Source organism: Etheostoma cragini, chromosome 22 (genome assembly GCF_013103735.1).
Source record: "Etheostoma cragini isolate CJK2018 chromosome 22, CSU_Ecrag_1.0, whole genome shotgun sequence".
Taxonomy (NCBI): Eukaryota; Metazoa; Chordata; class Actinopteri; order Perciformes; family Percidae; genus Etheostoma; species Etheostoma cragini.
The window spans coordinates 15,001,236-15,015,985 of NC_048428.1; the positions used below are offsets into that span (position 1 = coordinate 15,001,236).

General features: G+C 40.7%; 1 protein-coding gene across 19 annotated transcripts in view; it reads right to left on the reverse strand.

Annotated features, from left to right (window-relative positions):
• Positions 1–14,750, reverse strand: part of si:ch211-285f17.1 (sickle tail protein homolog) — a 105,468-nt gene that overhangs the window by 73,314 nt on the left and 17,404 nt on the right. For 5 of the 19 annotated variants that reach the window (XM_034862484.1, XM_034862483.1, XM_034862486.1 and 2 more), the window contains exon 1: positions 9,480–10,562. The exons of 1 other annotated variant lie outside the window; for it this stretch is intronic. In XM_034862484.1, the coding sequence (XP_034718375.1) occupies positions 9,480–9,813 (334 nt within the window). In that variant the 5' untranslated portion in view covers positions 9,814–10,562. Of the gene's footprint in view, positions 1–9,479; positions 10,822–14,750 lie in introns of those variants that run through there. 13 more of the 19 variants (XM_034862465.1, XM_034862468.1, XM_034862460.1 and 10 more) reach the window with 8 other exon arrangements.

Consider the following 14,750-nt stretch of genomic DNA (forward strand, 5'->3'; position numbering starts at 1 on the left):
AAACATTTAAAGCTAACCGCAAAAAAACACCCCTGTCTTGACTCATGGCATCCATTTCTAAAAGCAAAACCGTAAAAAAGCTACGGAGTCTGTGGGGAAACTGGCACAGTATGTCTTTGAAAAAAAAATTTAGATTTTTTTGGTGAGCAAACATTGACATACTTTTCTGACAGAGAGAATGCGTTTCATATTTTGACAGAAAGAAGCTAAAGAGCTAAGCTAAGTTGCTGCTGCTAGGAAAACAATACTGTTAGAGGGGTTGATAAAACCATAACCTCCAGAAGAAGAACTCAGGTAACTACTGTGGGTGAACACGGTGTAATCATATCACATTCCACATGCACCTTTATTAAGTACTTGTTGATACACGCACCTGTCTAAAGCGCATATTGCGCTCTCAGCAATTGCATGTCCACACACACTGATTACCTATGATGAAAAAATGCTAAAAATAATGATATAAATAAACCTAAAAAAGCAAAGTATGTACCAGCTGTGGCTGGCATTTTTTCCTCCTGAAACTTTTTAATTTCTCTTTTTCATCTGTCAGCCTCTCTCTCTTCCTCTCCCAGGACGGAGAGAGAGAAAAAAGAGGCCAATACATCAGTGAGATTTAATGCTGCCTCATCCTGCTCAGCACTCGTATCACATGGTGTACATCATCAATACTCTTTACGAGCCACTGCCTTGGCTTAAACACAAGGGTAATGTGTTGCTCCTGCTGGAACCACAAACTCCCAACCCAGGCATCTTGGAGCTTATTTTCAGTCCTTATTTTATGCGTGTAATTGCATCACAACATTTATAAAGAGAATTTAGAAAAGGTGATATTCAAACAGAATGTTGGCTTAGTGATCTATCTCTGATAGACAGAATAAGGGTTAAGCAACACCATTTTGGATACAGTTTGATCACAAGATAAGACATGTTCAAGATATTAGCTGTTATGCTTCTTTGAATGCAATGTGAGAAATTCAAGTTTTCGTTTTTCCTGGTTGTTTGCTGAGCTGTTTGATGGTCACACCAGATACTCTATGTTCACAGACTGTTATCACTTTGTTATGGAAACTGGGACAGACACAGACAGTGTTGAGGAGTAAAAGCTGCTGTTGCAGTAAAGTGGCACAGAACACAACAGGGTAAAGTCGAAAGGAAAATCCTAAAATGACCATGGTGCTTCAGATATACATAATGCTTCTATTTTTGAATTTAAAACTAGCATTTACTGAGAAGATATTCTATTCCAATGTGAATATGACAAGGATCAAGAAGTAAACACTAAGCATGCCTTTTGTCCTCAACAATGAATAGAGATGATTGTGTGTTGCTACCAGTTCCATTTCCTGACAATAAAAACTCAACTATGTTTTCAAGAAATGCCCTTAAAAGCTCAATTTCATGCCTTGTCGGAGAACTAAAAAAAATGGGCGTTTGAAAAAAATAAAAAAATTATAGTTATATTTGTTAAGGCCCACTAGAATATTCTACACAACTGAAGAAACAATATGGCTTCACTTAAAATCACTGGACATATTTTTAGGGTGGTGACTGATTTCTAATTTTTGTTGTTATGTTAGATATGGTTTATATGAGGTCAGCTAAAGGTTAGTAGGTCCTACACTTTTGTAACTTGGAACTCAGTTTCACTTTCAAGCCTGCCATGGCTTGAGCTAATGGAAAAAAACACTCTCTCAGTCTTTATGAAAGTGTATTGACACTTTCATAAAGACTGAGAGAGTGTTTTTTTCCATTAGCTCAAGCCTTTTATTGAAAAGGAAGGAAATCAGTAAACGGTAAGCAGTAACAGTGTGGTAATTTCAGTAATGTGAAGCTTAGATATTTATGCCAGAAATTTAGAAATTGCTTATTATAATATAATTGTGCAACCTGCACTTTGTGTTTAACCTGCATTCACCCGTCTTTAGCCACATCACATGTCCTGGTCATCTGACAGAGTGTACAGTAGGAGGTAGCTTCCCCATGGTGCATCACATGGTCCACATCTCACACTCACTATTAGTCAGCTGTTGTGTTCCTTTTCAAGGTTTAGTTTTTATTTAAAGGAATAGTTCAACATTTTGGGACATACAATTCTTGGCTTTCTTGCCAAGAGTTAGATATAAAGCAAGTAGTGTTGTGCACTGATGTCAAACAAAATTCTCTGCTAATGGTTAAAACTGTAGATATGTATACAGTCCATTCAAGGCAGAGAAAAGCGGGACTGTTGTGCCAATCAGCATTGTAACGTTAGTCGATAGCAATTAGCGTTAGCATAGTACATATGTAAATGTGAATACTTCCGTTTATGGGTTTTTCTGGTCAATCTGGCAGCCGTTGCAACCATTGTTGCCTGTTAACCATGTTTTTTTCTTTAACTGTTTATGGTTTTCAAAGGCTATACACCCTTACCCCTCAATCAAAATGAGAATTGGGCCAGCCCTTAGTTTTGCTTAAATGCACAAAACCTAGGGGAAAGGGTACGGGTAAGACAGAAAAATGAGATCCAGCCTTAATGCTAAAGAGTGGTATCCATCTTCTCGTCCAACTCACTGCAAGAAAATGAATTTGTATATTTCCCAAAAAGTCAAACTATTCCTTTAATTTAAACAACCTTGAACTCAACTCTGGTAGAAAATATCTCCTTATCTGCATGCTAAATGGAGACAAAATTATTTTAATGACCTCAACCAAATCTTCTTCTCGCAAAGGATCACAGACGGGTAGGCTACTGCCTGCAACACAAAATATGAATGTAATATTAATAAAAAATCCAGTCCCCTGAAACAACATGCCAATGTGAAAGAAATAAACACAGCAAGAGATTCCATTTAATTTTTTTTGTCTGTACTACTGAGATAAAAGTGCGTGCATGTGTAGCAGTTTGTACATATAATACTTTTTGCGCACCTTTGCTAATACCACACAGACTGAAAACCAGACAGTCAGACATTTAAACACATACCACATCATGTTTGGCCGAAGGGCAAAAGTGTGTAAGAGGGGAGGTGGAGATGTATTGATTTCTCTGTTGACTCTTTAAAAGGAAACCCTGAGGGAGCCTTGCATCCGCTTACACCCCTTAGTTTGGTGAATTAACCACATTTATGCTTTGGGCTGGAACACACACATGCATTACATACACAAATTACATTTATTTGAAGAAAAAAAAATAGTACTAGTAGTGAGATGTCTGGTGTGAAGAAATTTCATGCCACATTTGCAGTATGAGCTTTGTTCTGAAATCAAGCCAAACTAATAGGGCCACACAGGAAAGTAAATATGCAAAAGATGTAGACAAGGTAAGGTTTGACTTCAATAAGTAAACAACTAGGGGAATTGAAGTTAGGGTGTGCATCACAAACATTGAGGCATTTGTTTTTATCCTAAATCTGACATGAGATAAAACCAATCCTCTCTACGGTCTTGCTATGAGAGCCGCACAGCCTCAGGAATCAGGAACAAGCAACATTGCCCCAAGCTACAACCCCAAAGAGAAATACACCAGAGACAACACAGGGATTTACAGTCATGAGTAGTCACATCACCAAAGCTCTTTCTTCTTGCTCAGTGGCCTGAATATTGTCTTTTTCTGTTTGAGGGATGAGTCACATCCACTCATTTTCTGAATAAACACCCAAGGTCCATGAACACACCATTAGGTCACCTACTCTTCTTTCTTCTAAGGAATCATTGGACTTCTCTCTAGTGTCCGGGTACTCATTGACAAACCAAAGACAAAGGTGTTTTGTTTCCCACAGCTGAGAAAACACCAAGGAATTGCCACTTCCTCCTATGTGGCAAAAGTTACTTAAAAACATCTAAAGACTTCTTTATCTAACTTACATTAATAGAGGAACAAAATCACTGCCAAAACCTTAACAAAAACAGATATCTGAGCGGGTTAGGGGAACTGACGTAAATGGATAACCAATTTCCCTTGTTCAAAGCAAAACTTTTAATTTCTGCGTTTTTTGTTGCTACTTTTCTCAGTGTTTGATCCTCTTTCAGATACTGTTGCAACAGTTAGGTAAATCTTTTTTGCAACAGGTGTAACTTTTTTTCTCAATCATGTCCAAAGGAACAAGAACAGCATAGTAAGTAAGTAAGTAAGAAAGTAAGTAAGGTTTATTTGTATAGCACCTTTCACAGATAAAAAAATCACAAAGTGCTTCACATTAAAATGTAATACAATACCAACAAAGTACAAGACAATGCATAAGACACTTTAAAAACAAATGGAAAACCTTAAAACAAAAACCATAAAAAAAAAACACGTCTAACTCAAAGCCTGTTTGAATATCAGCATAGGCCCTGTTCAGATCAGTTTGGGTGATCCAATCACAAGTGGACAGCTTTAAGTACGTCAGTTCACAACTGGCAGGTAGGCCATACTTTGATTTGGCCCAGAAGGCAATCAAGTACACACTGAGAAAAAAATAATTTGGCCATATGCATCCCAGACCACTTCCTTGAGGTCTGAGCGATCGTTTCTCAATACACCCTTACTGCGTTTTGGCTCCCTCCACACTTGTTCTTGGAGCTGTTCACTTGTGATCGGATCACCCAAGATGCATATTAATGTGAGAGCTGAACGAGGCATATCGGTGAGTAAATCATATGAAGCCATACAGTAAAACTTTGTGATTGCTCGATTCAAAGTGAGAGTGGGGGGGTGTGCTTAAAATCAACCCCCTACTTACGTGCATGAATTTGTCAGCTCAATCACAGACAAAAAAATGAAGGTCTGGATATTACAAAAGGAACTCCCTCTTTGAAATCCCTTTTGGCACAAGAGACTGTGCATGACATTGCACAGTGTGTTAGAAACTTGTAAACGATCCAATTCTATAACAGATATGTACAAAAAAAGGTAATTAAAATCGATTTCTGAAGAACTAAAATTACATATCCATTTTAGTGGACAAATTGTTTGAGAGAAAGTATTTTGTAATCTTAATTACTCTGCTGACAGTTGTCAAAGAAGAAAAACCCAGAGAGAGAACTGGGGGTTTAAAGAGTCACGAGAGGCTGCCATTATTGTAATCCCTACTCTTGGCTTCAATGTCAAAGAAATGGGTGATCGCATCCCAATCCTCAAACTCATTCCCATTACACTAAGCTGTTATTTAACCTTTCTTTCAAAAGTAAGTAAGGCAAGATCTGCGAAAAACACCTGGAATGGATACTCATCTCTCACACTCTCAACAGTGAGTGTTTCAGCAAAACTGACACAGTGTTCTACACAGTGAGCATGTAGAAACATGTAACACTTCTCTTGCCAATGACTCACATGCATATGCTGTTACCTCTGTCGTCAACAGCGTCAGACTGACATCTTAATAACCTCCATCACACATAAACAGACTGAAGAAACTCTACATATCCTGAAGTGGTAACAAATATTGCAAAACCATTTCAGGCAAGAAACCACATAACACAACATATTGTTGGTGCCCAAGCCGGATGAGATGAGTAAAGACAATGCAGATAAAGCATATGAAGCCACCAATTACACAGTGTTCCAGTGTTGTAGTCAAGACCACCTAAACCGAGACCAAGTCACATACCAGAGTGTATCAAGACCGAGACAAGACCAGGACAGGGCGAGACCAAGTTAAGACCATGACCAGACCAAACAACTGAAACATACAGTATATACAGTCCACAACTAGTTTATAGCTAATATTCGCTTAATCCCTTTGGGTGAGGGGTGAAGAGGTTTCTGGAGAGTTTTGGTACAGAGTTAGGTTGATAACTTTAGCTAGCTAGCTTCGCTAGCGTCACATACACTTACCTTTCTTTATGCTTCCTTAATTAGTGCAAATTAAAAAATTGGAGGGTCCCATCTATCGCTTAGAGTTACATTGCAGATTTTACACACTGCTTTGTGTTTTCTTTTAGATGTTGTTTTACTAATAAACAAAGCCAGAGCTTCTTCTCCTGCCACCAACATTTACTTTAAGAGTGTGTGTTAAGATTCCAAGATGAGACCGAGTCCTTTAAAAAGTTGTCTTAAGACTTAGACTGGACTTGAGTATTGACGTGTAGGGTTTCTTTTATTGACTCACCTTCTCAATCAACAAAAGCTGAGCTCATCCAAAATGTGACCAGTCACCGTATCTCAGAGCATCAAGATCATATTAAAAACAAATCCTTGCACGATGGGGCATGGGATCAAAGGGTCCCTATGGTTACACAGAAGGTGAAATTCTTTCAAGTTGATCCAGACACATAGAGAGAAAAGAGTCTAGAGACCTGGAGATAGCAAAGATTGTTAGGAGAGCCAGAGAGTAGTTAAAATCAAAGTCTTTCCAGACCTTTACCTTTCCAGATATTTTCACTAACTGGCCGTTCCAAGTTAGTTTTGTACAATAGTGCTGCACGGAGCGCTGACCCTAACCCCATCCAACACCTTGGGAAAGAATTCCGTGGGCCAGGCCTTATCAGGAAACATTGGTGCCCGACCTCAATTATGCTCTTGTTGCTGAGAGCAAACCCCTGCAGCCAGGTTAGCAATCTTGTCGAGAAGGGTGGAGGTTGTTATGGTTTTGGAATGAGATGTTCATATTTGGGTGTAATGTTGGTTTGCCCATATGGTTTTTCCATGTAGAGCACATAATAATAAATCAAGAATACATAAAGATGTAAATCCAGGATGCCAAAAGGAGTAAGCCAAAATGTTGCTGAACCGTGGTTTGATGCAATGTCATACAGTATCAAAAGAACTTGAACCTGTTCTCAAGACACGTATTATATCATCCCGGGACAGAAAATGTCAAACGGATTTTGCTTTTGGTAGAAGCTGCCACTTTAAGGATGAAATTGGACCCCTTGGCACGCAGCAGTCAGCTCTGAAGCTTTCACACAGTAATGTTGCCTGTCAAACGCACTTATCATCTGCCAGTGCGGTGTGCATCAGCTCTGTCTGACCCTGTGGGTCTGTGCTTTAGCTGCCCTCATGCACTGTAACTGGCATTATCTGGACGGATGAGGACCTGGCACGGTCCGAACCCCCCACATCAACCATTCTTGTTTGTGTTCAAACCAAAAGTGGATAGAGAACATGATAAGCTTCCCATTAGCCTGCACTGAAAGGGTATTTAATTGTGCTGGGCTTTTTAAAATCCAAATACTTAAGCAGCACACAGCTCCATGTAGCCAACCACATTTATATATCAAAGGGCTGTGGAATCAGTCTAGTGTATAGCTAGTTTCTAGAGAGACTGGACTGTTCGAGCGCTGCCTTTTCAATGAGAAACTTCAAAGTCCCTGTCCATAACAAGAACTCTACAGAGTTCTCGCTGTCTCTGAAGACAAACTCACACTCAAAATGCACCCTATGACAGAGGCGAAATGCAGAGAATACAAACAGTTCATTTAATCTTTTTGATGGTCCGCGTACTGTATATATGTGTGGGCGGCTATGGCATCTCTCAATAATCGATTCAAATGCTGTCAAAAGATGACAGGAAGAAAAGGAATGCAGAGGAGAAAGACGGGGAGAGAAACAATAGTGGAGAGGGTGTTAGAGAGAAGAAAGACAAAGAAACACAAAAAACAATGAGCGAGGGAGAACATGAGAAGAAGACAAAAGAAAACTAGACTGTAAAAAGAGCAGTTGGGTCACTTTCCATGTCCTCAAATTTAGATGTATGTAACATTAAAATGTTTAGGTAGAAATTTGGATTCTTTATTGCAGTTAAGTTAACTTACTCCATCAGTGTTGTTTCAACGCACATTTAGGGCCAAATGAACTAAAGGCAAACTGACCCAAACCCTTAAGAAGTGAATCAGCCCTGCAGAAAGACCCTTTGTTTGTGTACAGAACAGACTGAAAGCTGCACAGAGAAGAACATCTGGTTTCGAGTCCAAACCTGCCCCCTTATAACCCATAACCTGTCTTTACTGAAGGGAGGGATTCACAAGTAGACACAGCTCAAGACCTGTTGATTTCCCAGCATCCCCTGCTCACATTCCTGACCTCCTTCTGTCACTCTTTCCCTTGACTCACCCCTGTTGCCTACATCCATGTTACCCCCACACTTAAACCCCCCTTACGCTTCCCCACTACTGTCTTTGAGTAAAAGCTGAACAGTTAACTGTGATAAAGAGTGATTGACAGGAAATGTTTTTAACAGATGGGAAAAAAGACATTCATCCTCTGATCAATCTTGGTCAAGTTGCCTTTAAGAGTGTGAGACGACTGTGACCTGACAAATCCATGATAGCTGGCGTCCTGCAGAGTGGGAATCTGGTGAGAAGGCCAGAAGGGAGTGATGAGCACTCAACTTCTTGGCCCCCCATTTCTTAATCTGCACCCCACAGAAACTGAGGCATGGGATAGTGACAGAGATCCCATGAGCAGACACTCGTCTCTCTCCATCAAGGTTGTGTTAACTTTAAAGTGACTGCAGCACTGCATTGAAGCATTAAGCTTCCACATTCATTTCAATGACACCAATGCATAAGCAAAGTGGGCTTCTGGTAAAATGTAGGATCATCCAGCAGAAAATTCAAGGTTGCCCGGCAAATATTTTGGCCAATCAGTGTAAGTGTGCATTCCTGTTAGAATACCTTGTAAAATAAACAATGTAAGTATGTTTACTTACACAGTATATCTCATGATTTTTAAGATAAAAAAACAAACTGCCACTGCAATAACTTGTTGTTAAAATCCTGTCACATACTATAAACTGCTGTGCAATGTTTTCGTGTCTGATAATCAAAACAAATTACTCAAACTGAACTTCCTTGATTTAACTTCTCATAGATAGATAGCACTTTATTGTCCGTACACACGGAAATTTGTCTTGTAATACAAGCTCCAACAATTACAACACAACAGCATATAGACTATAAGCTAAAAACATCCAGGCATCAAGTGACAACATAAATAGATAAATAATTAATTAATATGAGGGGGGCCCTGGCCTACAAGAGTGGTCTTAAATAGCCATGATTCAAAGTCTAATCAAAACGTCCAATAAAACAAGGGATATCCACCATTCTTAGTCCAGACTTTAACACCCACATATTAAGAAGGTACTGTTACCTAGTTCAGTGACAGACGAGCATAAGCAATAAACACAACCAATTGTTTGGATAGAGCTGCGAGTCACCAGCTGAGCAGCGCCTCCCTCCTTCAAAGATCATGATCACTTGTATCTTCAACAGCAGGCTCACCCCCCCAGCAGAACCTTGCTTTTTTAACACAGTGATATTTTTGGTTTTGGCTGCAAACTGAGCCTCCCATCCTTTGCCACAGGGTAGGAAGGAGATCCCAGATAACCTGAGGACCTAATCAATACATGATACAATGAACTAGCATTAGAGGGGACACACAACAAGTCCAAAACGCCTGTCACCCTGCACGCACACACCATATCACACCACACATTCAAAGAGGGAGGGGGGGGGTAGACCAAAAGATTATTGGAGACAAACTGGCATTCAGATAATGAAGTTGGTTCATTACTTACTGTGCACAGAGCCTTGATGCTGACTTGAGCCTTTTGTTGAGCTGATCTTGCTCTTGGGAGGGACCGTCTCCATGTTTTGGCCCCTCTCAGCTGGACCGTGGCTGGGGGCCGGAGTCTCAGTCTGGGTCTCACTCTGTGCTTTGTGCTGTGGCATAGTGGCCTTTATAGACTTCTGTCTGCTCAGGATACCGTCACTACCTGCCCTCATTAGCTTTTCTCCCACGCTCAGAACCCGGGCTCGACCGGCCGTGCCAGGGCATTCCTTCCTTGGGGAGGGCAGCTTGGATCTGGACCCTATTGAGGGGGGCCGGGCCAGCCTGGAAGCTTTGGACATCCTGCAGGTCAGCAGATGGGTAAAGCTCCTCTGTCTTTCACAGCCAGGGTGACTGCAGCTGTGTCCCGTGGGCAACACAGGGATTCTCAGCTCTCAATGACTGTGACTCTGTGACTCTCCAGCTCCAGCGTGTTGTGACTCATGCAGGTAGCCTGAGAGGGCCAGAGGGAGGGCACTTTTGGGAAGGCAGGCTGAGGGTGAGGGGTGGGGGCTTACCAGGCGTGAGCCTCCTGGGATCATCCTCCAAAACAAACAGCGTGTGTGTGTGTGTGTGTGCGTGTGTGTGTGTGTGTGTGTGTGTGTGTGTGTGTGTGTGTGTGTGTGTGTGTGTGTGTGTGAGCGTGTGTGTTGGTAAATTGGTGTTTGTATGATAAACCTGTGGAGTGACAGAGTTGCCAAATGCAAACAGAAACTAAGGTCTCCAGTTTCAGCGCATTCCAGCTTTTTAATCCCCTCACTGCTTCTCTTTCCCGTCTTAACACTCTCTCACTCTTCACCCCTTTCTTTTATTGTAAATTGATCACGCTCCCTCTCTCCTTCACTTGCTCTGGTTGTCAACTTCTCTCTCATACCTCATGCCTAATAATTCTTCCCCATGCAACTGTCCTCTTCTGCTTTCTCCCTCCTCTTCTCTTTCGCTTCGGGTCACTCGCTCTTCTTTGCTGATGCTCCGCGGGTTACCATTCCAGTGATCCAACAGACGGAGACCAGAGAGAGGAAGACTTAAAGACAGCCTGAAGAAAAAAAATTAAAAAGAGCACTGGAGAAAAAGAAAGTGCCGGCAGACGCTTTGCGGAGGAGCCCTTCTCTTCAGGTGCAGCTGCACAAGCTGTTCCAGATGTGTGTGTAGTGCTTCACGTCATCAGCCAACCGCTCAGAGCCACACTCCGTTACAATGACTTACTTCACCTCGTCCTATTTTCCTTCTTTCTTCATCTATTTCTCTGTCCGTCTACTCCAGACAGCCTGTACTCCTCACATGTGATGAGATGTTCAGGCTAACAGAGGCAGGAATGCACACATGCACAACCCAACACACCATGCCCTTCACTCACTGGTTGAATTTACAGAGAATTAAAGAGCGCAAAGGAGGGGAGCGTTGCAGCATGTATGTGTATACGAGAGACAAACACTGGAGCTGTTCTGATTTACCGTGCCAAAGACATCAGCTGTGACAAGAAAAAATACAGCAGAAGTTGGCTGGGAGAGAAAGGATTTCAGACACTTCTCTTCCTCTAATCCTCTATCCACCTCTCACCCTCAAAGACACTTAGTTTTTCTCATTAAGCAAAAATATTTCTTCTCTTTTAACAAAGTGCTTGGAACAAGTGTCTGACCCCCAGAATTGTCCTCAGCACACAGTGCTCATTGCCAGACAAGCATAATAAAGTATGAATCATTGTTGGTAGGGAGACATAGAAAAAGCAAAAACACCTTTGAACAATTAAAGAAAGTTTTATGGCCATTACAAAAAAAGTGAAACCTAGTCTGCTTCTTGTTGCAAAAAAACATTTTGCTGACACAGGACAACTCTGGAAAGTAATCCACACTCTTATAAGTGTACTTATTTATTAACTCTATACACAGGTTACCCCAATTTGTGCTCTGAGTCTGTGACTTGTCTGTAATATGCCGCAGCAAATGGACATGTCATGTCCGTGCTTACTGACTAAAAACCAGAAAATGGATTACAGCGAGCAAAGGATCAACCCTAACCAGGCAACATGTTATAAAAGAGCATCAATCCACATGGACCGGACCACAGGCTTAGTTTTACACAGGCACAATTTCTCTCTCTGAATTGGTTCTGTGCCACTCAGATATCATAAAACGCCCCAGTTAAAAGTCCAAGTATAGAAAAGCCAGATTGAATATTTAATTTGTGTATAATATTTGTGTACTAACTGTACAGGAGATTTGATCAATTCCCCCATTCCAAGCCTCCCTTCCCCCTCATGATTGCCTTAAAGACTACTAAGCCTTTGAACACAAAGACAACCATCACTGATTGTATAGATATGAAATATTCATCATATTGCCACATATCTGTGTGGCTTTAGATAAAGAGCAAAGCAGATTGACCTACATACTTTCCCAATGAATAGTTCGCTGACAAAATCATGGGAACTGCTGCAAGTCTGAAGTATTTTTGAAAGAGAGAAAAAGTAAGGAAGATAAAGACATTTCCATAAGATTAAATATTAGAAATGTGCCATATTGTGTTTGTGAGTATGTTTACAGCATCGTAGTACTAAGGATTACGTCAAACCTAAAAAAAGGATGACCATGAAAAAGCAGACTCTATTTCAGTGAATGAGTGAATGGCAACTCTCTCACTCTATGGTTATATGGCTATTTGTGTGTATGTGTGTATCCTGTATGCAGGGAGTAAATGAAAGCCCTGTGTGGAGTAGATGCCTCCCATGCTTTAAGCCAGTTCCAACTGTACAGTGGGCAAACAAGGGGAACTTGCTTCAAAGGCTTTAAATAACATAGCATTTAGGGATGGATATAATTTGAGTTTCCCAATTAAGCCTGTTATTTTGTGCAATGTAATAGATCATAAAGTATGTCAACCTATCAAATAACAAACCCTGATGTCGACATACTATCCAGGCATGTCATCAATTTGCATTTCAAACTAGAAGTGGAAAACAACTGACCACAAGTATTTCAACTTGAAAAAAAGAAGGAACTTGTGAAAGATGTTAATCTGAGGAGATGAAATTGGCTTTGACAATAAAGACCGAATGGCAAAAATGCCCACAGCTGTCTAAGCAGATAGCCCTGGCTGGCACCATGCTTCCAAGTGCCAAGGAGCAGTTTGGGGTGGGCGGTAATGGAAATATGATGGTGCAGAAAATCCCACAGGCTCTCCTATAGCTGCTTATGGCCCATAAGTGTGTAGAGGGGGAGCTGTTGGACGAATGTAAAAAGGGTGGTGGGCTCAGCAAGAGTGCCTCTGTGGTATTTTTTCTCATTAACAGGCTTTTCTGTCTGATGGCTATTATTAACTTGGGCTCGCTGTATGTGCCGCATATGCAAAATCTACCAAAGCTTTTCCAACATATATATTATGATGTACACAAGAACGCCTGCAGTCACTGGAGAATTGTGATGTAGTTTAGAACAGCTATACAATCGATATTTTATATTAACATTAAGCCACATTACAAAATGTGGCAACATGTGGCAGCATGCGTTGTAAACACAACACTGACACAACTTTGCAAACACTTGTTATCCAGCATCCAGTTAATACAGAGCAACATTAGAATGCATTTGGAGGGATGTTTCTGTTTCTGGCCATGAATATTCATAGACCAAAATGAATTTGCCTTTTAGCTCTGATTTGATCTTTACCAACTCTTCAGAAAAAACAATTGCCTCTTTAGCAGCTAGAGACTCCACTATGTTCACCAGCTAACCAATTACTTTGTCTGTGTGCCGTTTGGTGATGGACCGTTGGCGTACAGTAGGTTAATCAAAGATTTTTCACTGGAAACATTGGCCTGCTGCAGCTGGAAAAGACACGGATGAGAGCGCTGAAAGTGAACCAAACTTATGGACCATGTACCTTTGTGGTAATTATCTGTGGATTTATCACTATGTGCAACCCCTTTCTCATTCACATATTTATCTGATCCATTGTAAAAATATATTTAAAAAAAAAAAAATATATATATATATATATATATATATATATATATATATATATTATTATTATAGCAGATTTAACTACCCAGTGATTGGCTGAATAAACACAAAGGCCAGTTTACACAGGGCTGGTGGTGGACTAAAAGGTTAGGGGATTTCGTATGCAATTGGGGGGATGGGTGAGCTGTGTACCTCTCTGCTGAGGATTAAGGTTGAGTATGTTGTCCAAGCCCTCAGGGGTTGCTTGTTTCTTTTCCTACATTCCATCTCAGAGCTCCCTCCCAACCATATCATGAGTCATTACTGACTGTAACATTCACTCAATATCAGCCGCTGAATCAGTTACTGAAGGCACACAAGCTTTATAGAAATGCACACATGCACAACAGTAGCATTGAGCGTGTGGGTACCAGTACTGCAGCAGTTTGGGTTGCCTACCATGTTCAGAAGACAGGATTAAACCCAGGTTGCAACACTTTTCTGCCAGTTTCCATTTGGCATTATGCAAACTTGCACTGAAGCTCTAGAAAAACTTGAATGTTCTTCTGAATATATTTTTTTTCCCTAGCAAACAATCACTATTTCAACATAGACCTTTTATTAGTTCACAGACTCATGAAATGAACATCTGCATCTAAAACCTCTATCTGGAACACATACTGTACAGCATCGTAAATTGGTCAACGACATCAACGAGAAACTGTGCTTCTTCTTTCCAATATGAATCCCTCTGTTGTTGAAGAAAAGGTATTCAAAAGCAGAAAAGGTGTCTAAAAGACAATGAGACTTGCTGATAGTTGGGACCAATTAGTCTTAACACTCAGCTGCTCCCTGGAGAAATCCACCGAACGTGCCACGTTATTTGTTGCATTAAGTCACAGTAAATGCAGCACTAATCATGACGGAGGGGCTGCCACTCAGTCAACAGGTCAGATGAAGGAGAAGAGCTGCCATTATCATCAACTGTTGCTTAAACTAACAAGATTGATTGAGGTGAGTCTACAGTATTGTCACCTGTGCTCTAATAAATCAGAACAGCTAGGCTTGAAGTTTCAAGTTTGCATTTTAAGGGGATTTTGAGTATTATACTAAAATTTACAGAGAACATTTTTTAGATTGAAACATCCACTATGGACAACTGGGAACAAAGTGTTCAAGTTGGATTTCCTACATTGATTTATTTTAATATGCTATGGAAATCAGCTTCCAAAGCCTTGAAATCTCACAATGTTAACAAATACTTTTAGAAGAATTACACCAAACCGAATCCTGATTACTTG